The following is a 27,934-nucleotide window of genomic DNA, read 5'->3' as shown; positions in this document are numbered from 1 at the left end:
CCTCAGACGCTTGCCAAATTAGTGAACTTAAGAAATGTCATGCGTTTTATATGAGAGGTTGATTCAACATAAAAGCTATTAAGTGTAAGAGCTTCTTGCAGACTGTGTTTTCATCTCATTCCTTTTCTAAACAGTTCGCATTTGTAGGCTATTTGCCACTCTCTCTAATTAGAAAGTAGGAAGACTCACATCAAAAGCATATGGAAGCCAAGCAGCCATTGGCTCCTGAAAATCTGCAGCCAGTAGCACCAGGTCTGGTGACCTGGTGATTCCTGCCATGGTTAGTTTTGTTAGGCTGAGGGGCTGGGCACCTGATAGAGGCATTGGTGCTGAGAGGTGACAGCTGAATTTTGCATTGCACATTCAGCCCAAAGACTGTAAGAGGTGAGTATTAGAGGCTAGCTCAACAGGTAGAAAGTATGTGAACGAGGCATTTTTTGGCAAGGATGAAAGTAATAGACAAGTGAAAGCCTACGTAAACTTATGTTTTGTGTCATTGCTTCTCCCACAAACTTCTCTCACTTGTGATTGTTTCCACTAATTTTGGATTACATTGTGTAATTCAGCTGTTCTACCCTCAATTATAATCCTGGTTTTCTTGCATTGCAATGATTAATGTTGAAATGCATTCCTGGTGTTTGGGAATTTAAAAGGAACAGTTGACAGCACCTTAAATGTAAGCCCAACCCTAGGACTCCTCAGACAGATGAGTCTGGGGATGTGAGCAATGTACCAGAGGTTTACCCTGTACAGGACTACAGACCTTAGTGGTGTAGATGGAAGTATGCATGGCAGGAGAGTGTTCTGCTGAACATTTAGGGTAATTTAGTTATTCAGTAGATGTTAATGCTTGAGGGTGAGACAGGTAACTCTTACGAGTGCTCTGTTCCGAGCCTTTCCAGTGTGTCTTTCAAGCAGTCTAAAACACTTGACAAAAAAGAAGTGTTAATGAAATGCTGAGCCGCTAACAAAAACTTGCGGAAAAAAAAAACAAAAACATTAATTAAATTAATTAAATTAAAAAAAACATCAATTAAAACAATGCGGAAAAAAACTTCACTGAATATAAAATTGTAAGAGAGTAGAGTAGGTGGGGCGTGGGGAGAGAGAGAATAGGGAGAAAACTTGCTGAAAGCATTTTAGTTAACTCTTGGAGCAGCGTCACTTTTAGAATATTGCTGGAGGATTGTCCTGGAAGTGCTTTTATTCACATAAGCCTTTTTACTTTATAGCTGTAGAAGACAACACATCTTTACTGAACAACCAAATGTTTTGTTATAAAATCTAGCTGGATCTTTATGTAACTTTATATGTTTATTTACATTCACAAACAAAAACAGCTTGCTTGCAAAAAGTACGTATTTTCATCTATTTAAAAATGTTAGAAAAATCTCTCTGCAAAGTTAGTAAAAACATTAACTTAAAAATGCTATGCTTACAAAGTTTCTAAGTTGTAAAATCTGGGAAGTTACAACCTAGGCTTGAAAATACTGTTCAGAATTTAATGTCAAAAGCAAAACACAAAGTATAACAAATGCGGTGAGACGTGACACCCCTCCTTAGCTAACCAGTGCTGGGGCTAAGACATTGTTGTGCCTGCATAAAATATTAATGCCTGCTAAATATACTTTCTAGGCATGCCATCACAGTTTTGAATTGAATATGCTGCCATGGACTTCAGCGGCCCTTAAATGTCTCTCACATGTTTATGTGATGAACAGAGGGCATGTATGCCCCAATAAACATGGTGTCAGACATGCTGTTTCTGTTCAACAAAGTAATGTACTGGTGTGAGAAGCTGGAAAAAATTTTGGCTCAAAGCTTGTCCAGCGGCGCCCATCCAAGAGTAATAAATCAGTTGGCAGCATTTGGCCTCTTGCTGCCTTAATCTTCCTTCAGGACTATATATGTTGGACCATCTCCTCCAGTAGTTAGATCAAGACACCTTGGTATGTCTGTACGGGAAATAGTGAGTAAGGGGACTGATGTACAGCAGTGAGAACCATTTGACACAGTAGGTTGAGATGAAGTTGTGTAGGTTTCACGTGTTCAAAAACTCATCCAGCCTCCTCCTCGCTGCTAGCATGGCTCATTTTCATCAATCTCTATGGGGCTTTTGCCTTGAGAAGGAGACAAGGAAGGGCAAATGCCTTTCTCAGGTATGGGCTGCAGCGATGGCAGGCACCTTTCTTGTAGGATTGGCACTTTAGCCAAGTGTAAGTGAGTCTCAAAATAATCCATGGCCTCTCCTTCTTGAATCTCTGCTAAAATCTGGTAGTCCCCAAAGCAAATGATGCACTTCCATGGCAGGTCAGTTTTGTTTAAGTAACCCAATTCTGTTTGGTCCACAGTCAGCTTTGTTTTCTTGCTCATGTTCTTTATCTCAAAACAAAATTCTGAGCTGTTAAGTTTTCTGTAGAACTGCAGCGAAAACTGGATCCGAGAAACACGAGTATCCACTAAGTTATAATGGCAGACATTAGAATCTCGGCCAAACTTGGCCGTTTCATCTGCCCTGACCTGTTCTCGCTTACAGAAATTCAAGCAACGAAACATCATCTTGTCTTGTTGGCATGGATGGTAAAACGTCATGTGGAGGCATGTTGCTGTTTCTTCAGTTTCATCTTCTTCAAAAGAAGTCATGATGAAATGAGTCCTCAAAAATACAAGAAAAAGTAAAGTCACAGCATGAAATCACTGTAGAATCAAATAAATTGTCCTGTCTGCCATTACCGCATAGTGGCTGTATGTAATTCCTAGCAAAAAGGCTGACAGCAAATCTAAGGTAAAGCGTAAAGCACTGAATCAAAGAAGTGGGAGCTGAGCACGCCCTGTCCATGATAACCATCATTTCCTGCCACTTTGCTGAAGACTTGGTAGGGAACCACGTCCAAGTGACAGATTGCTCTGTGCTAACCCCTTCCCAGCAGTTAAACTCCTGTCTGCTGCGATGGATGTGTAGTGTGTCAGAACTCTGAAGAGCACACCTGACTGTAAATTGCCTACAACTAGTTCATCATAAGGATCTCACAAGTAGGCTTATCTCTGGAAAGCATATGGTGCTTTGCAGTGACGATAAGACTGTCTCTATGGGCTTACAAAGGAGTGTTAATAGTGCAACCTGTGTCCATGCGCGCACTGTCTTACAGTGTATTCCTTTGACTAGACATCAGCCAACTTGTACAAATGCTGCCTGACTGTAGGCACTGATGTTTCAAATGTGAATAAAGTAGTAGTTTCTCTCTCTAAAGAGAGTTTGCCTCTTTCATGAAACCAGATACAATGGTGAGAAATGCCTGACGTGGCAGTTTGTAAAATGAATGCAAAAGCTGGAATATCAGAGACCCAGGAGAAGAACTGTCACCCATTCTGGGAATTTCCCTGTTGCCTACAGGAAAGTCCCAGTTTTCTGCAGAAGTACCTAGCTAGGTTCCAAAACAAATAAGAAAGCATTACTGGTTTTGGTTTTGGTTTTTTTTTTTTTTGGAAAAGTTTTTGAAAAGCAGCACAGTAATTTGCTTACAAACTACACTCTGTTTAAAAATCTGAGATACTACAGTGCATCCAAATATAAATCTGTGAAGCATTTCAGGAACCATTGGAGTCTGGTCCTTTATAAGTGCAAGTCCAGTATTTTCCTGCACTGGAACTTAGTCTGAAGAAGGAAAAGACTATGTACTTGAAGTGGGAACCTAAGAATGAGCTCTGTTGCTAGCCAGAGAAACACGTTATTAAACAGCATTATTTGTCAGCTGCCATTTAACTGCAAATACATGGCGCAGATGCTCTCAGCGTTTCTCCTAGATCTCTAAGTTCCCACACCAGCTCTAAGCTATCTCACCAGCTCTATTCTCTGAATCACACTGGATAAATCTTACGATGTAAACTGCTGTTTTATGAGTAGCTGAATCATTGCTGCAGCTAAGTATTCTGACTTCTTGTTTGTAAGGGTATATTATACCACTGTAAATAAGTTCCAAGCACAATACGGGGCTTATCGGCATGCCACTGTCTACTGGAATCGCTTCCTTCCCAGACCTTTAGCACAATAACAGCAGCAGTTCTGACACAGAAATGTAGCTACCACAGCTTGCTTAGCTAAGTAGGCTACAAAAGTGTTTCTGCCAAGCATGGATGGTTAGAGAAATATAAAACTTCAAGTAGGTCTCAAAGCTCACTTGAAAATGAACTTGAACATATGATCCATGCTTGGATGACAAAGGTATGAAGACACCATGGTGGCAGGTTACTCCTTCACCCACTGTGAGCTATGCTTCCATGGCATCAGCATCCATCCCTCGTTCCAGCAGTATGCCTCAGCCCCAGGGAGCTGGGAGCAGCTCTGTGAGCAGGAGGGTGAACTGTTGCTTTCTGTGCTCTATTCTGCACTTGGCACTGTTTCGCACCAGTAAGAGGATGTGGAATGTTACATAAGGTCAGCTTTGGCTAACAGGGGAAACCACATCATTTCACTGAGTTCACAAGTCAGTCTACAGAAACAGTCTTCTCTCTTAAGTCTTGGGCAGAGTTTGATGCCAAATGCTAAAGGAGTTTATTAGATTTTATGGCACAGCAGAAAGATTTTGAAGAATACTATCCAGAGAAGGAAACTTACCACAGTTAAAAGCCAATATTTCTCCTGCAACTGTAAGGTAGCCCTCTGTGGTGTTGTTGTCTGTACCTTCCTTTGAGACAATCAAGATTTTACCTCTTTTCTTTCTCACAGTATCATCTCCTTCAGTGTACATCACTATCCCCATTTTTAGAGACAGAAGAGTGACACTGAGAATTAAGAACAAGAATGCCTAACTTGAGAAACCAGAGCACTCCAACTTGAGTGTTTTAACTGGTTGTTAAGGGTGATAGCTCTACCTTCAAGCTGGTGTTGAGGGCGTGCTGCCTGTTTGCTTCTGCATACTAGAACATAAAGTTTCAGCATGAATACTAAGAAAAAAAGGTACATCCATTTTGTTTTTTCCTTTTGTTTTAAATAACCAGCCATGTCAGGGTGCTGTGGAAGGTTTTCAAGGATAGGACCTAAGCGTGGCTACCCTTTCTGCCTCCAGGAATGCTGCAGTCACTAGTGATTCTTCTACCAGCAGCGAGGGACAAGGCAGGAGGCCAGCAGGCAGCAGGTTGCTTTACAGCCTCTACTCATCCCTGGACAGGTTTGTCCTGTGTGGTTGGTGTCTCAGGTGCCTGTTGTAGTGGTAATGCAGGCAATAGTCCATTATCACCAAATTAATATGTGTTGCACAGGTGTGTACAGAAAGAAACCCTCTTCCAGGCAGGTGTACTTCTGAGAGCTCCTAACTTTGGGGTGCTCAGTATCTGCAGCCTTGGTCTTGTTAAAACAATATTTGCTGTAGTTGCAAGGGAATACACTGAAAGTGCTGTTTGCTTGCAGTCCTGCACATGCACAGAGGGCCTGAGCAGGATCTGTGCTACTCCACAGCCTTCCAGCCACGAGACACAGCTATTGCAAGGACAGGCACGTCCCAAAGTTCAGATGCAACGCAGCCACCTAAGCCGCAAGATACTGAAGGAAACGCAAGCTGAACCTATCACCTAATGCATCCGCAGAGCTGTATGACAGCGGTTACAGGCAGAAACCACGCTGGCCTTCATTAATTCCCTCTGAAGCAGGAGAGGCACACCACTTTCACCACCGCCCAAGGCCACAGCAGGGGCCTGGCCTCTCCAGGCCTACAGGGCTGCTGGTACCCCTGGCCTGAAATGGCGGCACAGCCACCCCTGGGCCTTCAGCATGGGGGTGGGGGGGGAGAGGTCTGGGGTGGAGCTGCTCTGCACTCGAGTGTTCGGATTGTTTTTCCAAAAAGCATAGGGAACTCATCTTTGTTTGGGGTCATCTAATGTCCTCAAACCAGCAGTAACCCTGCTGATGAGATTTACATGCCCCAGGGTTTGCGGGTTTGGCTTTTGCAAAAATTCTAGTAGTTTCAGTTTCATGCCCCTCCCCTCCAAGTTAATACTTTGAAGGGTGACAAAATTTAGTAATTACAAAGCATATTTTCAACGTAACTGGTAACATTTTTAAATTAAGCATTTACAAGAATTCAGTTATTTTCTTTTGCTTTAAGCAATGCCTTTAGGAAAAACAGCACTCACCGCTCCTGGGCTGCTGAGCCTGGCCGAGCAGAAAATACCTGTTTGCTAGAAGTGCGCGGCAGTGCTGCCGGCTGACAGGAAAAGCGAGCCCTTCCCTCCCTCCCTGTTTTCCCTACTAAGCAAGGTTACTCCCACACCCAGAACAGGGGGCAGCACCCATAGTAAAGGAATTTGACCTGTTCTTAGTCCCCTGCAGCTCCACGTCCCTCTTACCTGCGTGTGCATAGCGCTGTGGCCCAAAGGTGTTGTGCTCCCCTAAGTACCGAGGCCAGGTGGGACGAGGCCGTGGGCAGCCTGATCAGGTGGGTGGCAGCCCTGCCCGTGGCAGGGGGCTGGAACCGGGTGACCTTTAAAGTCCTCTCCAACCTAAGCCATTTTATGATTCTCTAATAAGTACGGTGAGCTTCAGCTCAAATAAGCCGTTTCATTTGAAGTTTCCTTTATTTACCCAATAAACAAGTAAATCACCCACAGCTTGATAAGTTAGTTAGCAACAGCTAGCTCTGCCACGATAGCTTTTATCTGCACCCAGTGTCTCTGCTGCATGTGCCCTGCTGCCGCTCAGCCGGCTTTGGGAGCAGAGAAACAGAGGTCCCACCACCGCTCACTTACCTACCGAGTGCTGTGCTGCAGTAGGCTGGCTGTGCGCAACGTGGCTTGCTGCCGTCTGGAAAGCCTGGGGTTGTGCAACGCTGCATGTGCTGCTTCTTGTAACCTCTGCCAGCCCCTCATTTCCGCATACAGCCTGTTTACAAGAACACGGCGCAGTGAGAGATCTTTCCTGGTGAGGTTATTTAACTATCTGGAGATATTGAGGTAAGTCCATGCTCGTCCTGCTTATTTTTGCCTAGAAGTAGCTAGCTACATTTTCCTGGTAGTTTATGAACTTGATTCCACACTAAGTGACTTCATTCAGGTGCTGGCTGGGACTGGATTTTCTGCTCTTCTCTAAGCCTCGCACTGGCTGAAATGCTGCCAGCTTCAGCAGAATGACCTCAGCTTTCCCCTAAGAGCGAAAAATCCCTGGCGCTTTCTGCAAAAATAGCTACTTGGTTTACCAGAGTTCATTGCTGTGTTACATTAACTTTTTTTTTCCCCCTCCCATTGAAATTCCTTTAGTTAAAAGCAGAACTGCAAGTAGTTGCGCAGCCAGGCAGCGTGGTGTGGTGGGACCAGGGCCAGCCCTTCTGCTTTGTGGCACCCTCAAAACTGACTGCTCCTTTGGGTTTTTCCAGAACCTCTGCAGCTCTCCCCAGAAATGCTTTCCTTTCTGGAGGATGAACATGAGGCTTGACTGCACAGCCAGTCCCTGGATTGCTGGGACGATGTTGGATATGGAAGTGGGTTAGAGCTGTCCTCTTCTCCCAGGGCAGCCTGCTTTTCCAACACCGTGTTCATTGCCTTGCCAGTCATAAGGGAGGAGGACTTCTTGAAAAGCCCTGCTCATTACATTAAGTGGAGGGTTCCTGCTTGCGTGCAACCGGCATGGCTTCTCTGTGTTGCTGCCGGTTAGCAACCCTAGCTGCCTGGGCTAATTAAGTGTAATGAGTAACTACAGGAGGCTGTAATACAGAGATGCACTGGGGTTGGTTGGTGTGTTGTTTTTCTACAGCTTTGATCTGACCCCTGAGTTCTCAAGTAATTCCACATCCTGAACAAGCAAATCAGGAAGAAACAGTAGGAACACTTAAATTGCTTTCAGTCATGATCATTTTGAGAGAAACTGAGAGTCACTGAAGGCAAATATATCTCCTTCTATTTTCGTAGAATCATAGAATCAGAATCATTAGGGTTGGAAAAGTCCTCTCAGATCATCTCAACCAACTGTCCACCTACGACCAATATTTCCCCACTAACCATGTTCCTCAGTGCCACATCTCCACAGTTCTTGAACACTTCCAGGGACGGTGACTCCGCCACATCCCTGGGCAGTCTGTGCCAGTGCCTGGCCACTCGTTCTGAGAAGGAATTTTGAGGCAGTTCACATTTGTATGTTGTGGGTTGGTAAGTGAAAGGACTCCTTTTGGCTACCTGTTCCCACTAGCTCTTCCTGAGTGACTGGAAACAGGAAACCTCCCTCCCCAGCAAGCTTTGAGAAACTTCAGCAGAGCATCCCTACGTGGGGAATTGTTTCTTTCCTCTGGTTGCTCTGGCAAACTGTGCAGGCGGCATGGTTGTTCATGATGGCCCTGCGGTGCAGGCGAGGGGTGCGTGTGCCGGCACATCGGTGTCGGGGAGGATAAAATCCCCGCGATGCCTAGCACAGGGCTGCTGTGAGGCCGGTAGGTGGCAATGTTTGACCAGGCACCGGGAAATGGCGTGTTCGCGTTGTAAGAGCTGTTGGGGTGCCTGTAGTATTAATGGTAATAATTTCAGTGGTAGCTTCCAGGAGTTCGTTTGGGAAAGGTATAACAGATCAAGTAACAGCTTGCAGCGGGGTTCTGCAATTAACTATTGTGAGTTTACAGTAGCCGAGTGCCTCCTGTTCAGAGAGAAGAGAAACAGTTCCTCCCCAAGGGTTTATTTACTTATGAGTTCCTTATTCCAAGTATAAAGCAGGGCATTCAGTGGGAGTTCACTATGAGAGCAGACGCGCACTAGAAAGAGTAGCCTTCACTGATACTTTCGGTACCATTTCCAAGAACCACAAGGCAGTGAGGAGGTATTCCAGAGGGAAAAGAGAGTGCAGTTCCCTCTGTATTTTATTTACTACATTGCTCCTTTCTTCAGGAAAAGAGAACTCTGTCATTTCCCATCTCATCTGATCTGAATAAAGCCCCAGTGAGGGATTTCATTCCAAGAGGACTAGATGGGCTTTACTTACACCACTCTCCCAATTTTGTCATCTTCTTCCTCTACTTGTGCTATGGTTTGTCCTTGGTCCTTCTGCTAAGGACATCTTGCTCTAACCCCTCTAGCTTCCGTCATGCCTCTCCTCTTCCTCAATTTCTCTTCCATCTTCCTGCCCCTCTTGCTGCCTAAGAAGACATTCTTTATGCCTTAAACCCCTTCTTCTTAACAAATGTGTCTCTGGAGGACAGTTAGTGCAGCTATGAGAGGAATGCTACTGTAACTCCAGCTTTCATGGAACAAGAAGCAGAAAAAGGAGAATAAGGGACATTCAACATCATAGAGCAGGTGTTTGCTTCTTGCTCAAAATTAAATCATCTGTAATCCCTAATGCGGAAGAAAAATTGTCAGCTCTTCACTTTGTATTTTTTTTTTAAGTTGGAACAAAGGCTGGAAACTTAAGCATGTTGGAGCATCACGTTTTTCAGCTTGGAGTGTCTTAATGCATTTCAGTAGAATTGAAAATGAAAAATTATTTGTGTAACAGAAACACGTTGGGGAGGTGCATTCTGTGCACAGCTGCTGATTGTAACTGTGCTCATTCCTCATAGCTTTTGAACAAAAGAGTCCCCTGTGTTTTCTAAAAATAGTTAGAAGGCTGTGGGGTTTTTTTGTTGGTGAACACTACCGGAGTTCTTTGTTTACCAATAATTGGGATTTCAGCTTTCAATTTTTTTTTATTTGTGTGTGTGTGTGTGTGTGTGTGTGTGTGTGTGTGTGTGTGTGTGTGTGTGTGTGTGTGTGGTTATTTCCCTTCTTTTGTACCTGGAGGTGATTTACTGGTTGGAGTTTTGATCCCATGGTTATAAGTCACTACACTTTCAGCTGGCATATGCATCTTCTCATATTTGTTACTTTGTAAAACCTTATTCAAATCATAAAGATAAAATACATGGCATATAGCTAAAACATTTCCTTCTGTAATCATTTCTAAGAAGTCCACAATTTGTGTGTGATTCTGATATTTTCCCAGCTGCAGATAACCCCTCCTTACGTATCACCTAGAGATTCTTCATGATAGCTGGTTTTGACCTTGCCAAATTCTCAAGCTAAATGTGGACAGGCCTTTAAAAGTCTTGCTGAAGAGACATCTGTGCTGCTGTAGGTAGCGCAGCAAGCAGCGTGACACCCTGGCTTACCTTTGTGCAATAGAGGGCATGCCAGGAAGGGGAAGCCCATCTTTCTTATCAAATCTCACACTGAAGAGCTAAACAAGAGAAGACTCGGTGCACTATGCTCATCAAGTGATGAATTCTTAGTCTTTATAATCCCGCTGACCAACTCTGGCTGTTAAGAGTCCCAACTCAGTGCAAGAACTGAAATAATAGTTCACGTTTCCTACAAAGATTACAGACAAGGAAAATATGTTCTCCCCTGATGATAACCTTTGCATTTCAGCTTAATGTTCTCTGCTCTTTGCTGTTTCCTCTTCTAAATTAGAACTGAACTGTGGAAACTGCCTAAAGCTGCGTTTTCTCAAAGTGGCCAGACATCAGCTCTAGTCAAAGGCATCGCAGTACAGTTTGTGTAGCGGCAAGTATTTTAAACACCGTATTGGGAATTGATAAGATTCTAACAATGATAAAATGTATTTTCTGTATTAAGTAGTCTGTTTTCTTTTGTGCTGAAGGAAATCCGTTGGCGTGTAAAAACTGTGACAATTGAGCTAGACTCCAGTGAAGTGATTTGGCTGAAAGCAGAAGCTTCATGACTTCCTCCTAAATGCCACCTATGCATTCCTCTGCATTCACAACAGGAATGGTGTGGTGTCGTGTCCTGGGTGTGCAGTGGCACTTCTAAATTTGTTGGATGTCAACATTTTGGATGAAATACCATTTTGGTAGCAAGGAGCTTAAATATTGCCTTCACTGGGTCCAAGGTTTTACCACAGAGTCTGGATCTGCTCACTGTGTCTGGCTGCACGCTGTTTCAATGGAGATGATAGATATCGTGCACAATGCAGTCTAAATTTAGCCATCCTTTCCAGCTCCCTTTAAAAGCTGTGATTTAATATAGAAAGTTATTTTGAAGAGTTAAAGATAAGCATTAAAATAAACTGTCTTTTGCCAATATATAGCAGGAACAGTAGTTCAGTGTTTCATGTTTTTCCTTTGAATTTGTATAGATGTTAAAGATTCCATATTCTGGACTGTGTGGCAAGAAATATACTACGCCATTATCTCACTTTAGAGCATTTAAGAGCAACCAATTGTAAGAAATGCAGCCTGTCTTGGAGGTACGTGACCCCTTTATTTTTCTTTAAAGATATGCGTGATCCTGTCCAGAATTGCTCTGCCTATGATGTCTTTGTGTTGTGGAGTTCACTGGCACAATACAACACTACCCATTTTCCTCTGATGCAGGCTGAAATTGTAGTTTCTGGTCAATCGGTGTGGCATTACTCCATCTTCCATCTCCTTCCCACTCTGGGTTATATTGGCAGTCTCTAAGAGTGAGCCATGGTAACCTTCTGTATTTCAGAAACCAGTCTGTAAGACAGAGCATCCCTGTGAGCCGTTGGCTGGTGTTTAGGAGTAAGGTATTTGTATTACCTCAGGCATATATGCTCCAGTTGCAAACTGTCATTGAGACACAGTGAAAGCAGCCTTGTACCTCTTTCCTCACTTGGGACTAGGGTGATACTGCCCCTTAGAAAAAAATCTCGGTGATGAAAAGCAGTAGAATTTCGCAGCACAGGGAGCATTGGTTTAGGGGTTTATGTATAGTCTCACAAGGGAACGCTGTTCAGTAGGCTTCAAAGTGATTCAGTCATGGCACAACCATGGCTGTGGCCACATGTAATATACCCTGTAGCTCTTTAAAGAGGATTAGCCTTAGATCAGGGACAGCATTCATTGCTGGATTTCATGTAAAGTAGAGTATGCTAATGAAATGGTAATGTCTACAGCAAACATTGCATAATATTGTAAACCCTCAAAATTGAGCATTGTGTCATGATATCTCTGCTGGAAGTCAAACTTTTATATTCTGTTTGCTGCTTGGAGGAAAAAGTGAAGTTTTTAGTATCACCACAATCTCTCTGTAGTAAATAAAACTCTGGTTTGCAGGCTTACAAGTAAAGTTTAAAACAAACATTTGAAAGTAACTTTTCAAACACTGATGTTTCATAACAATGTCCTAGCTCTCCAGCAGAGAGAAAATCCACCGCATCTTAAAACAACTTCATCTGGGTTTTCTGTAACAAGCATGGTCTTGATTCAATCCTGCATCCTTGCCCTGCCTCCCATTTCGTTGCTCTAGACGGCACATTTGGGCTTGTGTGTGTGTCAGCATCAGTCTTCAAGAGATGCAGTATTTCTTGAAAGCATTTTTGAGCCATTTCATCTTTTAAAGGCAGTTTCTGTCTGTACATTAGCTTCCATTGGTGGCCCTGTAGACTTGATGTGCCTCTCCTCCTTCAGTTTTATGCCAGTTTTTTGAATTCATGAAGATTTACATAGTACATATGTTTAAAAAGCCCCAAAACTTCAAGGGGACCAGAAATTCAAACTGTCTGTTTTGAGATGTTGCAAGGGATTTTATTTGCAGAAGGTCTTGAATACCTCTGAGAAATCTGTTCTTCTGTGAGCGCTGGGCCTCCTCTGTAAGCCTGCGCTGAGTTGTTGTATGTTGAGGAGCCCACTCTTATTTCATTTATGCACTATATGATGTTTATTATGGCTGGATTTATCTTTATATTTAGTGCTGTGCATGTGTATGCATCCCAGGACATGTGGCATCCTGATAGGTGATTGTGGCCTGCACTTTGACCCCAAAGCAGCACCTTCAAAAAATGTCCCATATAAAACACAGTGATAGACCTCATGCACCCCAACAGGCCATTTTGCTTCTGTGATGACTTGAAGTTCCTCCTCCCCGCGTGCTTGGGATTTGAGCCTGAGGAAAGCCTTTGGGAAGAAGATGTTTCTGGATCCATCTCCAAAATGTCGGCTTTCCTTGCTTAATAGTTTTCACCCAGCACAACTCCACAGTTTAGGATATTGTTGCTTTCGGATTTTTGTTATTGGTGATGGTGGTTTGTTTTATTTGTCTATTTCTTATTTTGGTGTTTGGAAGGTTCTTTCTCTATAGATGTAGAGGGGTGGTGATACATATTCATGAAAGAGAAGTCCTCCTGGCCCCTGCTCACACTGACAAAGACTTGGCTGTTTCACACGGCAAGCTGTGCAGAATTGTGTGGGGCCTGCCTGACCAGATTAGAGCAAACAGCAAGCTTATTCCTCCCGTCGTTAGGCCTCGCCTGCCTAACAATTTCCCCAATTGTCATTTTGACAAGGCTGTCATTAGATGATGGCTTCTTTTGGCCATTTTCAGATAAAGATAATTTCCTTAACTTCCATTTTATTTGACAACAAGTAGTTTGTGAGAGAAAGGAAGTGCTTCAGTGGTTTATGGATTAAGGGTTTGTCACTTCAAAGGCATCTTTGATCTAAAAATATGTGCTGTACCAAATTCATTATGTCTGTCTTTTTTTTTTTTTTTTTTTTGGACTTTTTAATTTATTGATCTGCCCCTCAATTATTCCCTTTTTTGGCATCCCCTAGCAGCACCAAACAGAGAGGAGATGAGGGGAAGGAGCCCGAATGGCACCTCTGGGAAGTCACTGTCAGGACAAGACAACAGGTGCTTTGCATGGGCACCACACTCTGGCCCCGTGGCCCTGCCTGCCTAGCGCCCACACTGTTGGGTGTCAGGCCTGGTTATCAGCTGGGACAAGGGAGCTTGTGTGTGCCAGGGAGCGGATTCAGGCCTGGTCACTTCGTGTCGGCACCTAGCAGAGTTGGCAATCAGAGCAGGCCTGTGGCAGTGGAATTTGTGCCTGGGTGTAGCCGCTGGGGACTGGGGTGTACTTGGAGAGTAGGAGGCTGGGAACGGGCTCCTCAATGCCCAGCTTGGCTGTGGGAGACACTGAGTGCACTTTGGACCCATCTCCACGTTCAGTGCGGATAAAACTCTGTTGTTCTGTGTAAATCCATCACTGGAGCCCATTACTCTAGTCTCAAGCAGGCTTAGCCAAGGCTGGGATTTGTCCCGTATCCATATTAATATCCTTTCTAATTACCTCAGTGCTTTCTGTTGTGCTGCCTCGCGTTGCACCCGGGCAGATAACCGTCCCCTTGCTGCTGGAGGCTGTTCTTGATCCCATTTCTAAACAGAAGCACTTCTGCTCAGCACTGGCTGGGGTAGCTGTGCAGAGGCTGCCTTTTTTTTTTCCCCTTTCGCCTGCTAATTGGCTGAGACCACCAGAATTTGGAGGACACAGATGTCACTGATAGTTTGCCTAGGGAGCACATTCATGCCCATCTGTTGCAGTCTAGAAGGCTGTTCATATATCCACAAGGCCTTCATTTAATTCTTGTCAGAAAGTAATGTAAATCCAGTTTACCTCAGAGGTCACAGCCAAGATTTATGCCAATGAGCCCCCTGCAATTTACACACACTGTAGTTGTATAGGATGAAAAGAAAGCCTTTCATGTTGGTGCATATTAACAAGAAAGCTTGCCTTAGGAGAGGCTCTTTGATTGAGGTTCTTCCTTATTTTAATACAGCCAATGCCAGTTGGTATATGCAGCTTTACTGAAAGAAAACATCTCATCTTTAAGCCAGAGAAGTAAAATAAATAAATAAATAAATCCCCTAGCAAATGAATTTTGTTGTTGTTTGGTCATCATCTTGCCTTTCTCATGTGGCAGAGCCTCAGCATGCTGGCAAGCAAGGTAAATGCCCTAGTAAAGCACAAGTGTGTGTATATTGAAGCAGGGAACCAGATTTTCCTTCTGTAGAGGGTAATATTAACTCAGTTACCGAAACCTTCGCTGTGAGACTAAATTATTTTATGCAAGTTTTCCTTTTCTGCTTTTTCTTTTTCCTCAAGTTGCCAAATCCGACAACAAAGCTGAGCCTGGTATTTGGGGCACAGGTAATGGGGAGGACTGCAGAAAACTCCTGCGCAAATCCACAGGATGGGGAGCAGCTGAGGGTGCCCTGGATGTGTGTGCTCACTGCTATGTGCCGGCCAAAGGAAAAAAGAAATATTCAGGCTCTCTCTTAGTGGCAGACATTGATAGTTGCTTGGAAAGGCTGGCATAGAAAAATGTCGCACAAAGATGGGTCAGGGCGTGCAAATGGATTTCCGAGTTGGTACCTCTATGAAGATGCTCTTTTCATGTGTATTAGTTCCACACCGAGGGGTGCTACTGCTAAAGCAAGCTGTTCCTTCCTGGCAGACGCACAAAGCTCAGCCAGACCTCCTCGCTGCAGGTATAGAGCACCTGGGCTTCCTTCTTTGCAGCCTGACCAGTGGGTTTTGCTTTTGGCCAATGCTTTCAAATGTTATAGGCATGACAATCAGGATCACTTGCACTGTATCATAATGACTGGAGAGGTTTGGGATTAGGAGGGAGGAGAGCAAGGCATGGCTGCCATCAAAATTAAAACAGGACTCATACTCTTAAGTTCCAGCGTAGCACTTAAAATAATTAAAATGTTTATTTGAAAGTCAAAACAGCCTCAGTCATAAATAACTACCCGTTCCTCAACTGATTGTGTTGAGTCCCAACTGAGTGCTCTGGGAATAAGGTTGATTTGCTCCCTGTTGGGATTAATCCATAAATGTAGCCTCCATGTGGAACTCATCAGGTCTTTGCTTCCTCTTCATTAGTCTCCCTGGAATTGGATGGTAGCCTGAGCAAGATGGAAATTAGGATAATATATTTTCAGAGAGAAAAGGTCTGATGATCTCTAATTTGTGTTTCAGGACAATAATGCCGTGGAAAATTTCCCAAATAATTTTGTCTGAGAAACAAATGCTTGTTATGCTTGCTGTATTGAATGCATCAATTACATCTTCTCTTTATTCGAGCCTCTGAAGCTAATTGTAATCTTAAACTGGCCCAACTGACTCCCAGACTCCCTTCTATCCACAGTATAACTTAAAAAATTCCTTTCTCTTGACAGATCTTTTAGTCTTCTAGCCCAAGGGCTCCAAAATGTCACAGTATGGCCCATTTCTTCTTAAAGAGATCATTTCTCTCTGGCCCACCCAGATCCTCCCTCCCTCTTCCCCCCCCCTTCCCTCTTGTTCTGAGTCCCATCTCCCATTAGGGGCATCTGCAGCAGCACGCTGCCCCTCTCCCTGAGGCCTTTGTACTTTTGGTCATCATACTTGATGCAAGAACTTTCTGTAACCCAACCTCTAACCAGAAACGATGCAGATGGATTTTTTCCATCATTTCTGCCGGCTACCAACATTTTTTTGGTGGTGTGTCCTTAGAAAGCACTTCTGTCCAGACTGTTGTGCAGTAATTTTTGGACCTACTGTTCGTTTTCAGCATGACCTCCCCTCAAAATGCTGCTTGTTGAGATGTATCGGCGCTGCTGGAAAGCCAACTAGTGACTGTCACAGGGCTCGCCAGAACTCTGTGCTGGTTCTGCTGCTTAGCTCCACTCTCAGGTCCTGCATTTGCCACACGCTGCCCGCAGGGTTGTTTTCATCTCCCAGCTGCCACGCAGTGCTGCAGCTGTTACTAAACAGCCTACAGTGTGCATCTGTGTAAAGGATGCTGCTGCAGTTTAAAGCTCTCTGGTGCATTTTCAGCTGATTTTATGATGCAAGTCATTGCCCTCAGTGACAGGTCTCAAAAGGCTGTCTTGTTTCTGAGTGCTCGTGTGCAGTTTATTGCGGCGGTCTGTGTGGTTCCACCACATTGTTGTTCCTGCTGCTGTAAATCGCTATTTATTACGCTAAGTGCCCTTGCTGTTTATTTAGTTCTTTGGAAAAACGTACTTGAAGAAAAACCTCTCTCTTGCTGCCTTGCCTATATCCCTGTTATGGATCCAGCAGTTTCCCGGTGAGTTAAATCCCTGCAATCCCAGCAAGCCACGTGCTGCACTTCTACACTAATTTAAGCTTCCCCACTAAGCCCCCTCTGCTCTTTGTGCAGCTCGCGCGCCATGTGGCTCACAAAGCCACGGGGCTCTCAGCCTCACAGCACAGCCCCATGCGCTCACCCAGGCTGCAGCCCTCCACAGGCTGCCTGTAAGGATGTAAGGCTGGAGCAGGGCTGTGGCTGCAGCACAGACAATTTGGAGGGTGTCTGTGGATGCTCTTTAGCAGTGTGCTGTTTTTTTGTGAAGTACCTCAGCTTCAGTGCATTGTCGTAGACCATTTGGTTATGAACATATCCTTGATAGGGCTGTGAGGTGCTCCTGCACACTGTTAGCAGCCTCCTGCCTGCCTGGCTGTGGGTCTGAGCCTCATCCGCACCACAGCTTCTGGAGAGGGCTCCCTGGGGGACGAGACTTGGGAGAAATCAATTACACAAAGGAGTGGAGCCAGAGCCAGATGGCAGGGACGCTCCATCCCAACCTGGGAGGTACTCGTGGGACAGCCGTGCGCCCGGCCGTGCAGGGCTGTGTAATCAGATGAATCAATTAGCAGATGTCGGCGTGGTGAGCAGAGCAAGCAACGCTAGCATAGGTGTGCGACAGCAATCATGGCAGAGGGGGACGCTTTTCTTTTCCCTGATGGATAACCAGCAACCATCCTAGCTTTTCTAGACCCAGCAGAGTGGGAGGAGAGGGCTTGGCTTGCCCCACGCGCATGCCTGGCTGTTGTCACCGAGCTCTGACATCCTTACGTCGCAGGGCTGCCGCTCTGCCAGAGCACCACACTGCAGCTTTGTCTCCGGTCCCGCCTCAGGTTGCCCCTTGCTCTGTGTCCATGCCTGCCAGCTAGATTCCTCAGCTGGGATGAGGGAGAAGCCCTAGGAGGGGCCCGAGGCCATACACACTGCCACCGCATGCTCTCAGCTGACCTCTTCCTGCGCTTGTGTGCTGCCTCCGTGCCCACAGGTGCCCTGTTTTCTGAAAACCCCTCTCTCAGGAGGGCGCGTGCAATACAGAAGTAGTTGGAGAAAAAGCAGGGCGGAACTTGGGGAGAGCGATGAAGGGAAGGGCTGACAGCAGAAATCCCACCCCAGTGTTTTGTTGAGGGATGGGAACTGAGCCTGAGTGCAGGCTTTAATCTGTTTCAAGTACCTGAATGCTATATCTTATTAGATTGCTTTTACTGGTGGGTTAGTTTTCAACAGCTTTCTTGGCCAGCTGAGTCACAAATGCAGTGATGGAATCTGTGCCACTCCTCAGAGCACTTTCCCACTGCTTGAGCCATTGTTCACAAGGCAGACACCCTGCAAACAGACATACATGTGGTTCCCCATACTCTGTGGCTGTATGTATGGAATCCCTGCAGAAGTGAGGTGCAGCTGATATGCCTGGCAGTACCCCAGCACAGCTGGGTTTGGACCTGGGGCTCTGCACCTCATGCTTGCCCTCCCCCCTCTCTAGCTGCTCTTGGCACCACATCCTGCTTCAATCTCCTCTGTACGTCTCCCATTTGATTTCTTCTCTTCCTGGCATCTGTCTGCAGTGCCAGCTGCAGTCCTGCTGCCTGGCCCCTACCTTGGGCTCCATGCCGATGTATGCCAGCCCTGCCTCTCTCCACCTGCCCCACTCTGCTTCTGCATGAGCGCATTGCTTCTGCCCTCTGCTTCCAGGCCACTGGTGTGCTCTGCCTGGTGCCACCAGCCGGGATCCAGCCACCCCAAGCTACAGCGGAGGAGAATTCAGCTGCTGAGATGCAGAGCAAGCTGTGACTGGCTGCTTGTGGTTCTGCCTTCCCCTTCCCGAAGCCTACAGCTTCACCAACTTCAGAAACGTTTTCAGAGACTGTTTCCAACCACATCCCTTTGAATTATGGGAGGAGTTCATTAAGCAAGAGGACAGTCAGATTTATTTTGTTGCTGGGAAAAAAAATTAAAAATAAAATGACATATTTCCACACATTTCATTTCAGATGGCTGAGTCAGAAAGCTTTTCCTTTTGCTCCACTGCTGGCAATGCTGTAAGGACCCGTCAGGCAGGCCTCTCCTTCTAGGGGTCACCCAGCGCTTACTGGAGCAGCCGGGCGGGAGCAGCAGCCATGAACGCCCATGGCGCGGTGGCCACACTGCTGCAGGACTGTGAGCGCTCGCTGGCCGCGCTGCTGTCAAGTAAGGCAGACATCCACGAGGAAGAGGAGCGGGAATACCGGCGGCACCAAGGTGAGGCCCTGGGGGCAGCAGGGCGGGCAGCCGCTGCTCGGCCCTGCCCTATTTTTCTGCTCCTGGCGGATGAGAGCCAAGAGACGACTGGATTTCAGGGCGGTGAATGGGACGTGGGCTGCGGGCAGGCAGGGGAAAGCAGCCCACTTTGTTGCAGTGAATTGCTGTCAGTTCTAATTTTAGGCTTCAGTAAACATGAGGCTGTAAGGAACAGTTTAGTTGGGGAAGAACAATGCCTGAAAGTTTGCTGATGCACATAAATTTCAGTTATTAAAAAAAAAAAAAAAAGGAGAAAGAAAGAAAGAAAGAAAAGAAAAAAAAGAAAAAGAAGAAAAAGGATGCAACTTCTGAATAAGGGCACATATTTCCTCTCCTTTCAGTGGGATGGGGGGAGGGCCTTCTCTGTTTGTCAGCTTCTCCTGATATATTAAAGAGCTCATTGCCTGAATCTTTATCTTGTAAAATGCGTGTGACCTCTGTAAGTGGTGTCCAAAGAAAAAACTTGCGGTATCCCTCTTGAAAGGAAAGCCCATGTCGGCTAATGGCTGGAATAAATAACTGGGAAGGGAAGCAGTAGTTAGGGAGGGCACTAGTAGAGGAACTCTTCTCTTGTTTCAGTGCTAGCATTGTGCTCTAGAAGCACTTATTTCAGTGCTGTGTTGGTAAGAGAGGTTTTAAAAAATGAATTACTAATTCCGGTGGAAATGCAGCCCACACTAATAGTGGAAGGGTGTCACACACTCAGTTTAGCTTTCTCCAGAGTCGGACTTCCAGAGGGCTCCACACCGTAACTGCCACAGCTTCTTTGCTCGCCAGTGAAGAACCATGTTTGCATCACTGAGCTTGTGCCCAGGGTCACATCTGTTCTGTGCCAGGTAGGGAGGTTACATACTGATGTATGCCACATCAAAAAATAACTTCAGCAAGCACAGGACAATGCAGTAAAGGACAAAATTGACATTTCTGGGGGAAACAATACAGGCATCAGCAAAAAACTGCAAAAGTTGCATTTCCATGCGGGTTCTATTTTGTATTATGCATCTGCAGTACCATCCCTTTTCCAGCTTAGTGTCAGTAATGCTTGCTGTTGCTTTGCATGACTGGCTTGACCATCATGTCAATGTGATCCTTAAAACCCTTTGTTTGCCCGGAGTGCGGGGCTGCTTCGAATATGTTTCTGTGTGCGCCTTGTTCTCGCTGGGAGGTCAGCCACCCTTTCTGAAGCACCTCGGCCTGTCTGTGCTGGAGGGTGGCGTGTAGATTTCTGACAGGGGTGCCTGAAGATTTTTCTCTTCTCTTTTTGTTTTCAACAAAAGGCTACTTTGTTTTCTTGTCACAAATTCTTTTAAGCTTGATTATCTCCCTTCAGAATAGGCTCTTGAACTCCTAATCAGGTAGCGCTTTTTCCCTTCACCCTCCTCATCCCTTCTCTCCTATTAAATACTGCAGCGGACGAGAAATAATCAGTTTAGTTCCAGCTAAGGTAAATCAGCACCCTTATAACTGCTCCATTAGCTGCAGCCCTTCAGGTGAGCTGCTGGAGGAAATGGGTGATCAGAGCCTGCAAGGAGCTCCTGTCCTCCCCAGGACCTGTCCCTACAGTGCTTAAAGCCACTTGCCCATTCTGGAACAGCAAAGCTGGTGGCTTTGTGGCTTCTGTGGCCCTGGGAGCCCTCTCTGCTGGCACTCTTGTTCTGACAATTGTATTTCAGCTCACAGCTACAGGATTGTTCATACCAGCTCCCCAGCTATCTCAAGCGCTTACAGTGGATGTTCCTACCTCACAGCATCAAATTAATATCATTAGCATGCTAATTGCATTTATTTCCAAGTGGTGACAACCAGACATCAGGGCAAGGCTCAAAGCTAGGCTTACATAAACGCCCAACACCAAAGGTGGCTGGAGGCTTGTAGGTCACCAGATCTAGCTGATAACCTTAATCTGGGTTCCTCTTGCCCAATGACAGTGACTTATGGGGGTGCCTCTAAGAGTGAAACTTTACTATCAAAGATGTTCTTTGGTGCATCAGGTAGGAGGGGCATTAAGGCTTAACCAAGGATGATACGGGAAACTGGAAGAATTGGGTAGCAGCAATACCTGTATGTTTCAGAGAGAATACCAACATCCGCATCATCCCACTGGTTGTTTTTATATGTTCTGACACTTACTTTTCCTGTTTTGGTGTTATTTAAGTAAGCTTTAGTTTGAGTGGGAAGAACAGATGGCAGATAAGGAGGCAGAAAGGCTGTCTGTGTGAGCATCCCATGACTGTTTCCTAGATTCCCCCTAAAATGTCAGTCTTGTGGGATCATGTGGGGAAAGGTAATAGCGGTGTGTGCCATGACTGCTTCCAGGCACTCTTAATCTTTTGGGGAAGATTTTCGGAAGCTTGATCTTCAACTGCCGGCCTCTCCTACATATAGGGTCAGGCCCTACCTCAGTTTTTGTGCCTGGTGAGAGGGCAGAGTACACCTGATCCTGACTAGTTTTGCAGTGCCATCACCACAGGAGACGTGAGACGCATGAGGATGGGAGATCTTCTCCCTCTGGCCTTGCCTCTTGGCCTCCTTTCTTCACACTGGGAAGAGCTGGGCCTCTGAGGCACGATATAACACCAGCAGGGCAATGCAGTTGCCCTGTGATCTGATGGGAAGTGTGTCCAGACCTGCAGCAGCAAGTGAGAAACCTTGCATTGGAAAAAGTGATGTATTTTTTAAAGGTGACTTTTTGGAAACTGGCCCTCAGTATCAGACTTCCCACTTTTGCATAGGAAAAATGTACTAATGAATGAACTGCAATATGAGCACAAAACAGAATCCTTATGTAGTGCATTTTCTACCATTCTCCATAAAGGATAGATTAAAAAATAGGTAATAATACATTTATTTGCATTACCTCGTTAAAGCAATGATGGTCTCTGAGCAGGATTTTTTCTGGGGATTAATGGCCAGAAGGGGTTAGATCTGCAGCTGATGATCACTATTGGCCCCATCTGGTCAATAATCCTTGCTAATCCACTTTTATTGGCCAGAGAGCCTGCCTGGCCTAGGGTTAGCACAGCGCACAGGAGCTGCAGCTTCACCGCTGTTTGGAGAAAATTAAATGTGGGCTGCAGCGAAAAGGAAGGGACAGGTTCAGGCCCAACTCCAGCTGTGTGCTCCCACCGGCAGTCCTTCCTCTGTCAGATGGGTTGGAGACACGGCTGGAGCAATGGCTTCATGGCACATGGGTGATGCTTCACACTGGGAGCACAACCCAAGAGCTAGACTGTGCTCAAGGCGATGCGGCTTCTCAGCCTTGTGGTCCAGCATGCAGGAGCTGGGCATCCTCTGCCCCTGCAATCCTGATGCACCAGGTCCTCAGCTTACCTGCATGGTTCTAATACACTGGCTCCAAAGAAAGAGCTTCCAGCAGTGGCCAGGTCAGTGATGAATCTCACAGAGGAACGTGTAAGCCTCAGCTGGGATCTGCTGTGCACGTGTAGGCAGTGTCAGTGCCTACGCATTCTTTCTGCTATAGGAGTGATCTCTCTCCTGCTCGGGGAAGATGTATCCTATAGCCTTCTTTGAGTTACTCAATTTTTTTCACAGATTGAGTAACTCAAACCAATGTCTTTTTTTTTTCCCAAATGGTGAGTTAAACATTCTCGAACACATCTGACTGTTTTTCATTGCATCCCTTTAGATCTATGCCCAATTGCTCTGTACAACTCAGGTTTATCTCTGCTTTGTGCAATGTGGCTGTTCTGTGTGGGGTCATGGCTGCACCCACTGCTGTATCTTTACCAGCACTTTGTCCTTTCCAGCGTTGCTTCCCGATGACTTGAGGACCCTTCTGGAGGAGGCGAAGGAAATGAAGTGGCCCTTTGTGCCAGAGAAATGGCAGTACAAGCGAGATGTGGGCCCAGAGGACAAAACCAACCTGCAGGATACAATTGGCGCCAGGCTCCCCGATCTACTGGTATGAAGCTCAGCACAGCTGTTGTGGGAAGCATGGTGTGCTTGGGGCAGGAAGGTTTCTTCCTCTGAGAAGGTGACGAGCTTCTTGTTTGTTAGCTTGAGCGCTTGCTTTGCGCATTCATCTTGTTCCCTTCTGTTTCCAGCAAGATGCATATTTGCCTATTACCTGAAGACCTGGCATTGTAATAAAGCCAAAATGCTCACCCACTGGTTTTCCAGAAAATTGCTTGGCTGGGACCTGAGCTGGCCAAAGCCAAGGCAGGCAAGTTAAGAATGTAATGGGCTTCCATGTGAGTAAGAGGCACTGGTCTGAGTGAGGAGCTGCAGGATCCACATGGTGATGGGGGATCCCAACCCATACTCTGCACATTTTGGCTTAAAGATCAGAATGCAGGAAGGAATTCCCTTTGCTTCTTGTTTTCTGATTTAGCTGAGTTACCTGCTGCTAGCCCAAGGGGCAGAGCTCCCCCGGCAGAGCCTGAGCAAGGCCTGCAGGTGTTGATGGTGGCTTTGAGCAGTGATGAGGAGCTCCGGGAATCCAAGGGCTGTGCCCGCTGCGCATCCCCTCGCCAGCACCATGTGTCCCAGGGATCCCAAACATGCCGGGGGTGGTGCTGCTCCCTGGGCATTTATTTTCTTTCTCTCTTTGGTGTGTGTGGCCTCGGACAGAAATTTATGGCGGAGGTTGACCTCCTTTACAATCCCCGTTCAGCACTCCGGCTTTGCAGCGTTTGTCTGCTCTCTCCCAGGACAAACACCTGCAGTAAGCTCCCGGAGAGACCTGGATAGATGGGAGATTAATGCGGCAGTAATAGAGGGGCAGTGTTCTCAGCATTATGCCTTCTCCCCAGGTAGATGGATCCTTTCTGAGATGATACCAATTATTTATTGCTGAAACATCTGTTGATAACTGCAGCTGCCCTTGTTAAACAAAGCATATCATGGGGTCATAGACCATAGGGACCTAAAATCCCGCCGCATGCTCGTTTCAGACTATTCACCAACACCCCCTGAAGTCCATTGGTGACCGTCGGCTTCAATGCTTCGTCGTGTGGTTGAAAATACTTTGTAAACATTGTGCTCCCTTTCCCCTTGTGCTTTGAAGTATTATTTCATCTTCGCTGGTAATTTATATTCCAGTGCTATTGTACCATGGGAAAAAGGGAAAACCTTTTTTGTTTTCCATTTAATTGTAGAAAGACTGACATTTTGACCTGTATTATTAGTATTAGTCGGGAAAAGGGATTTTTTTTTCCCCTTCATTCATTCCCCCCCCCCCCTTTTATTTTTTTAAATAAAATTTCAAGGCAGAGCAAAGGCTGCTTCAGTTCTTTGAATAAAAAGCTGGGAGGGAAATGAGGCTGAAGAGAAGTGATTACAGTGCAGTGAGGAAAGATAAAAGTCTGAGCAACTTTTTTCTTCTTTTTTTTGGCATGAGGGACAGAAGGATAATGTAAGTCCCCAAAGGAAAAAAAGATATATAAGTCTTTGTCAGTTTAATGTTCATGAAAACCTTAAAAAAAAATTAATCTCTGTTTATTTTAATTTGCCATACTCAGAATAAGCTCATAAACCGTAATTCATTACATTTAAAAAGCGCTTTGAGATCCCTGAATGAAAGGCGCTTCATTACCATAACACACTGCGCAGTGTGGAGCTCTGGCCGCCCGCGCCCTGACCGGGCCGTTCTGCGCTGTGCGTCACGTCGCCTGAAAGGCTCCATGAGACCAGCACAGGGAGTAAGCAGATTAGGCTTTGGCTTCAAGGGTTTGCCTTAGTGCTACACTTTAAAAAGTGGGATGCCCGATGCTGGAGGCTGTGTGCTAGTTTGACACATCAAGAAATCCTTTTAGAGTACTCTTCTTCACCTCTACTGTGGGATCATTACCTCTGTGTGCTGGCCAAAGCCCTAGGAAGGCAAAAACAGCTTGGGATTTCACAACAAACAAAAGACAAATCGGAACTGTCCAACTGCGTTGAACAAATGCAAACAAACAGCGGTAACTTCTCTAAAAAAAAGTATCTGCTGCAGGGGAGCGAAGCTGAAGCTGCACTTCCAAAAGGGAGACTTGCAAGTGTTGCCCTTCGTGCAGATCTCCCATATCTGGAGAGATGGAAATACCCTTGTGCTCAGTAACCAGCCAACAGAGGGCAACATGCCCATGAACACACAGGCTTTGATCGTGCAAACCCTACCGTGATCTTCATTGGATAACTCTGCATGCAAGTTGGTCTCTTTTGGGATTATTCATGAAATGTTTGGTTTTATTTTCTTGTAAGATTGGAGCCCGTGTTCAAACCCCTTGTAATGATGTGGAATATCGCTTCATTTTTATCATACGCAGTAGTAGTTCCTGCATCCAGGTTCAGGCATTCAGCCACGAACCAGGACCTACTGAAATAGGTACCATGCAAGTGCAAAACCAAAGCCTCAGCTTCAAAGATTTCATATGCTTGTGCAATGATACTGTGAACAATCAGTCAGTTTATGTTTAAGTGCACTATTGAAATGACCTTCAGTCACCTTCAGGTTAAAGGTGTTTATCAGGCTGTACATGCTCCCGAGACTCTCCAAAAACAGGTTTTCTTCAGGCAGCTCTGCAGGAGGCTGTGCAGGCTGATCTCTCCCCTGGTCGGGGGAGAGCAGATCCTGGCCCTGCTCATGCAGAATCTCCTCACAGTTAAGGTGGCTATGGAAAAGAATAGAGAATAAGTCCCTGCAGCCCTTGCCTTTGCCTTAGCTAATTACAAGTTTCTGGATTATCATTAGGATAATCATTCTGAGGGAAGTGCCCCAATACCCTTAGGGGTGTGTGTGGCACTTGAGAGCTGCAGCCTTTGAAAAACAGCTAAAGAGGGAGCTGAGGATTTAGTTTTCTCCTCCCCATACCTGCTGGTGTGGTAACAGGAGAACTAAAGCCCTTAGGATCTTGGTCATTCAGGCTGACCTTTTGTTACCTGCCTCATAAGAGCTCCTCTAGGGTGATCTGTGTGAAGCAGGGTGTGACTGAGACCAGAGCTGTGGCTGCAGGCTGAACTCAACTCATGAAGGGCTTGGTGGCATCCTGGCCCCCTTATACTGTGCGATCCCTGACACTTCGGGGCTTTTTGAGTGAGAAGTATCAGAAATTAGGCCCTGTCAACCCAGGAGGATGGCCAACATCTCACGTGTCTCTCATACTGCCCGGCCAAGGCAGCAGCTTCAACGGGGCAGCTTCAGCACTGCAGTACAGCAGGCCAGCCCTGGTCCTTCTAACATACAAAGCCTGCAAAGCACTCATCTTCCACTGCACACATGGGAAAACTGCAGCAGGGTTTGCATGGGCAGCACCAGGAGAAAAATGTGAGCTGTGGTCCTGGGTACCAATAGGGATATTGGTTTGCTTTGCACATCGGTAGGATTTACTGTTCTCAGCTGATGCTTCGTGGAGCCTTTCTTCATTGGAAAAGGCTTTGACTTGTCTTACCGTGGTGATTATGCTTTTTTTTTTCTCTTCCAGCTGCTTCTCAAATGGATTTTTATTTTGAGGACACGGATTTAGGAAAGAGAGTCCTGAATCTGTAAATGATGATAAGGGCGTTGATGCTGCCCTATCAGGAGGGGTTTGTCACTGGCACTTAGCTGTTTTTAAGTATTAACTTATCCCCTTTAACACAGTATTTTAATGTAACACAAGGAAACACCAACAGTTTATATTTAGCTTAATGACTGAGCACAGCAGGAGCAAATCAGTGCCACAAAGTTCCTGTTACACCTAAGGTTGGTAGTCAAGAAAAACTTTCCACTCCAGGAGTCCCTCAAATCCCTGCTGTCAGATAGAGAAGGCCCACAGGATCTCCCACTCAGGAAGCTTCCTCGGTGCTTTAAAGGCTTTTCTTCCATCCTTGCACCAGAACACTCCTCCTGAGAATGTGCGAGTCCACCATGGCAGCGTCCCCTGGTCCCACTGGCAAGTGTCTTCCCATTGTCCACTCAACCTGCGAGCAGCAGCTGGGGCATGGGTGGTGCCTTCTCCATCCTGCAGAGGATGTGGGACATGGTGCAGCCAGCTGGGCTCTCCAGGCACTGCTCTGCTGGAGCAAGTGACAATGAAGGAGGCAGTGTATTCAAGAGCAGGAGCTGGGAACAGAACAAATAACGTGCCCTCAGCAATAAAAATAGGGGGGTGTCAGTAAAAGCGAGGGGTATCCATTGCCCCCATAGTTTCTCACTTCAAGAAGAACCGTAAAAACTGTAAAAACTGACCCATTCTGTGGCTTTTTGAGTTGCTAATAATGGACCTAATGCTAGGCTCATTGAATAAACACCCAACTCTCCATCACCTTCAGGACGAATAATGTAAGCTAATTAAGAGCTTCAGTTGCTCAAGCCATTAAATTGGATCCTCTGCTGCTCTGAGCAGAGAGGAAAGTGTCCAGGAGCCTCTCATTCCTTGCTCTGCAGCTATTTACTGCACAACTCACCCATCCTGTGTTCGGGCTTATCCATCTGCACATCACGGCCATGCTTTCTCCTGCCCATCACTGAGGTGGTGGGAGGCTTAATTCATTGTTATTTGCAGAGTGTGCTCTGATTGCCAGCTGAAAGGCTGAGATTGATAGAGAAGTCCCGTGCAGTGACAGCAGCTTTGGTCTCTTGGAAATACAGGCTTTGCTAACAGTGTGTGGGGTAAAAGGGCGAGAATTCAGCCAAATCCATTGCTGTTTTGACTGTGTGTTTAATCTGACAGGGGACGAATGTAGGGGGAGAAAGAGACAGGCAATTTGTTAGGGTTCAGTGAAGTGCTAACTAGCAGTAGATCTTGAGGGAGAACCAAAGCACCTGGAAATGCCTGCTCTGTGCGCACAGCTTGAGTTTTTCGTGACTGCTC

General features: G+C 45.9%; 2 protein-coding genes across 7 annotated transcripts in view; one reads left to right on the top strand and one right to left on the bottom strand.

The window, feature by feature from the left end:
- Positions 1,302-6,888, bottom strand: TIFA (TRAF interacting protein with forkhead associated domain). Of its 4 annotated transcripts, XM_021394431.1 has the most exons (3): positions 6,742-6,850; positions 6,343-6,444; positions 1,302-2,656 (listed from the first exon to the last, which is right to left on the bottom strand). In XM_021394431.1, exons 1-3 carry the CDS (start codon positions 6,825-6,827, stop codon positions 2,080-2,082), a joined length of 765 nt encoding a protein of 254 aa, XP_021250106.1. In that variant the 5' UTR covers positions 6,828-6,850; the 3' UTR covers positions 1,302-2,079. The 4 variants fall into 4 exon arrangements, with proteins under 4 accessions (XP_021250106.1, XP_021250103.1, XP_021250104.1 ...); XM_021394428.1 differs by lacking the exon at positions 6,343-6,444 and having other exon boundaries at positions 6,746-6,888; XM_021394429.1 differs by lacking the exon at positions 6,343-6,444 and having other exon boundaries at positions 6,742-6,877.
- Positions 6,817-27,934, top strand: part of ALPK1 (alpha kinase 1) — a 38,060-nt gene continuing 16,942 nt past the window's right edge. Inside the window, exons 1-4 of one of the 3 annotated variants that reach the window (XM_021394424.1) lie at positions 6,851-6,945; positions 11,105-11,215; positions 18,857-19,103; positions 22,910-23,064. In XM_021394424.1, coding sequence (XP_021250099.1) covers positions 18,983-19,103; positions 22,910-23,064 — 276 coding nt within the window. In that variant the 5' untranslated portion in view covers positions 6,851-6,945; positions 11,105-11,215; positions 18,857-18,982. Of the gene's footprint in view, positions 6,946-11,104; positions 11,216-18,856; positions 19,104-22,909; positions 23,065-27,934 lie in introns of those variants that run through there. The other 2 variants (XM_021394423.1, XM_021394425.1) reach the window with 2 other exon arrangements.

This window comes from Numida meleagris, chromosome 4 (genome assembly GCF_002078875.1).
Source record: "Numida meleagris isolate 19003 breed g44 Domestic line chromosome 4, NumMel1.0, whole genome shotgun sequence".
Taxonomy (NCBI): Eukaryota; Metazoa; Chordata; class Aves; order Galliformes; family Numididae; genus Numida; species Numida meleagris.
This window is presented reverse-complemented; position numbering and strand designations above follow the sequence as displayed.

Excerpts from the sequence above, each read along its gene's own strand:
- TIFA (XM_021394431.1), bottom strand. The coding sequence starts at position 6,827 with ATGCAGCGTTGCACAACCCCAGGCTTTCCAGACGGCAGCAAGCCACGT. Across the intron at positions 6,445-6,741 it reads TGCAGCACAGCACTCGGTAG|GGCTGCCACCCACCTGATCA; the intron begins GTAAGTGAGCGG and ends TGCCACGGGCAG. Across the intron at positions 2,657-6,342 it reads ACAGCGCTATGCACACGCAG|GACTCATTTCATCATGACTT; the intron begins GTAAGAGGGACG and ends TGTATTTTTGAG.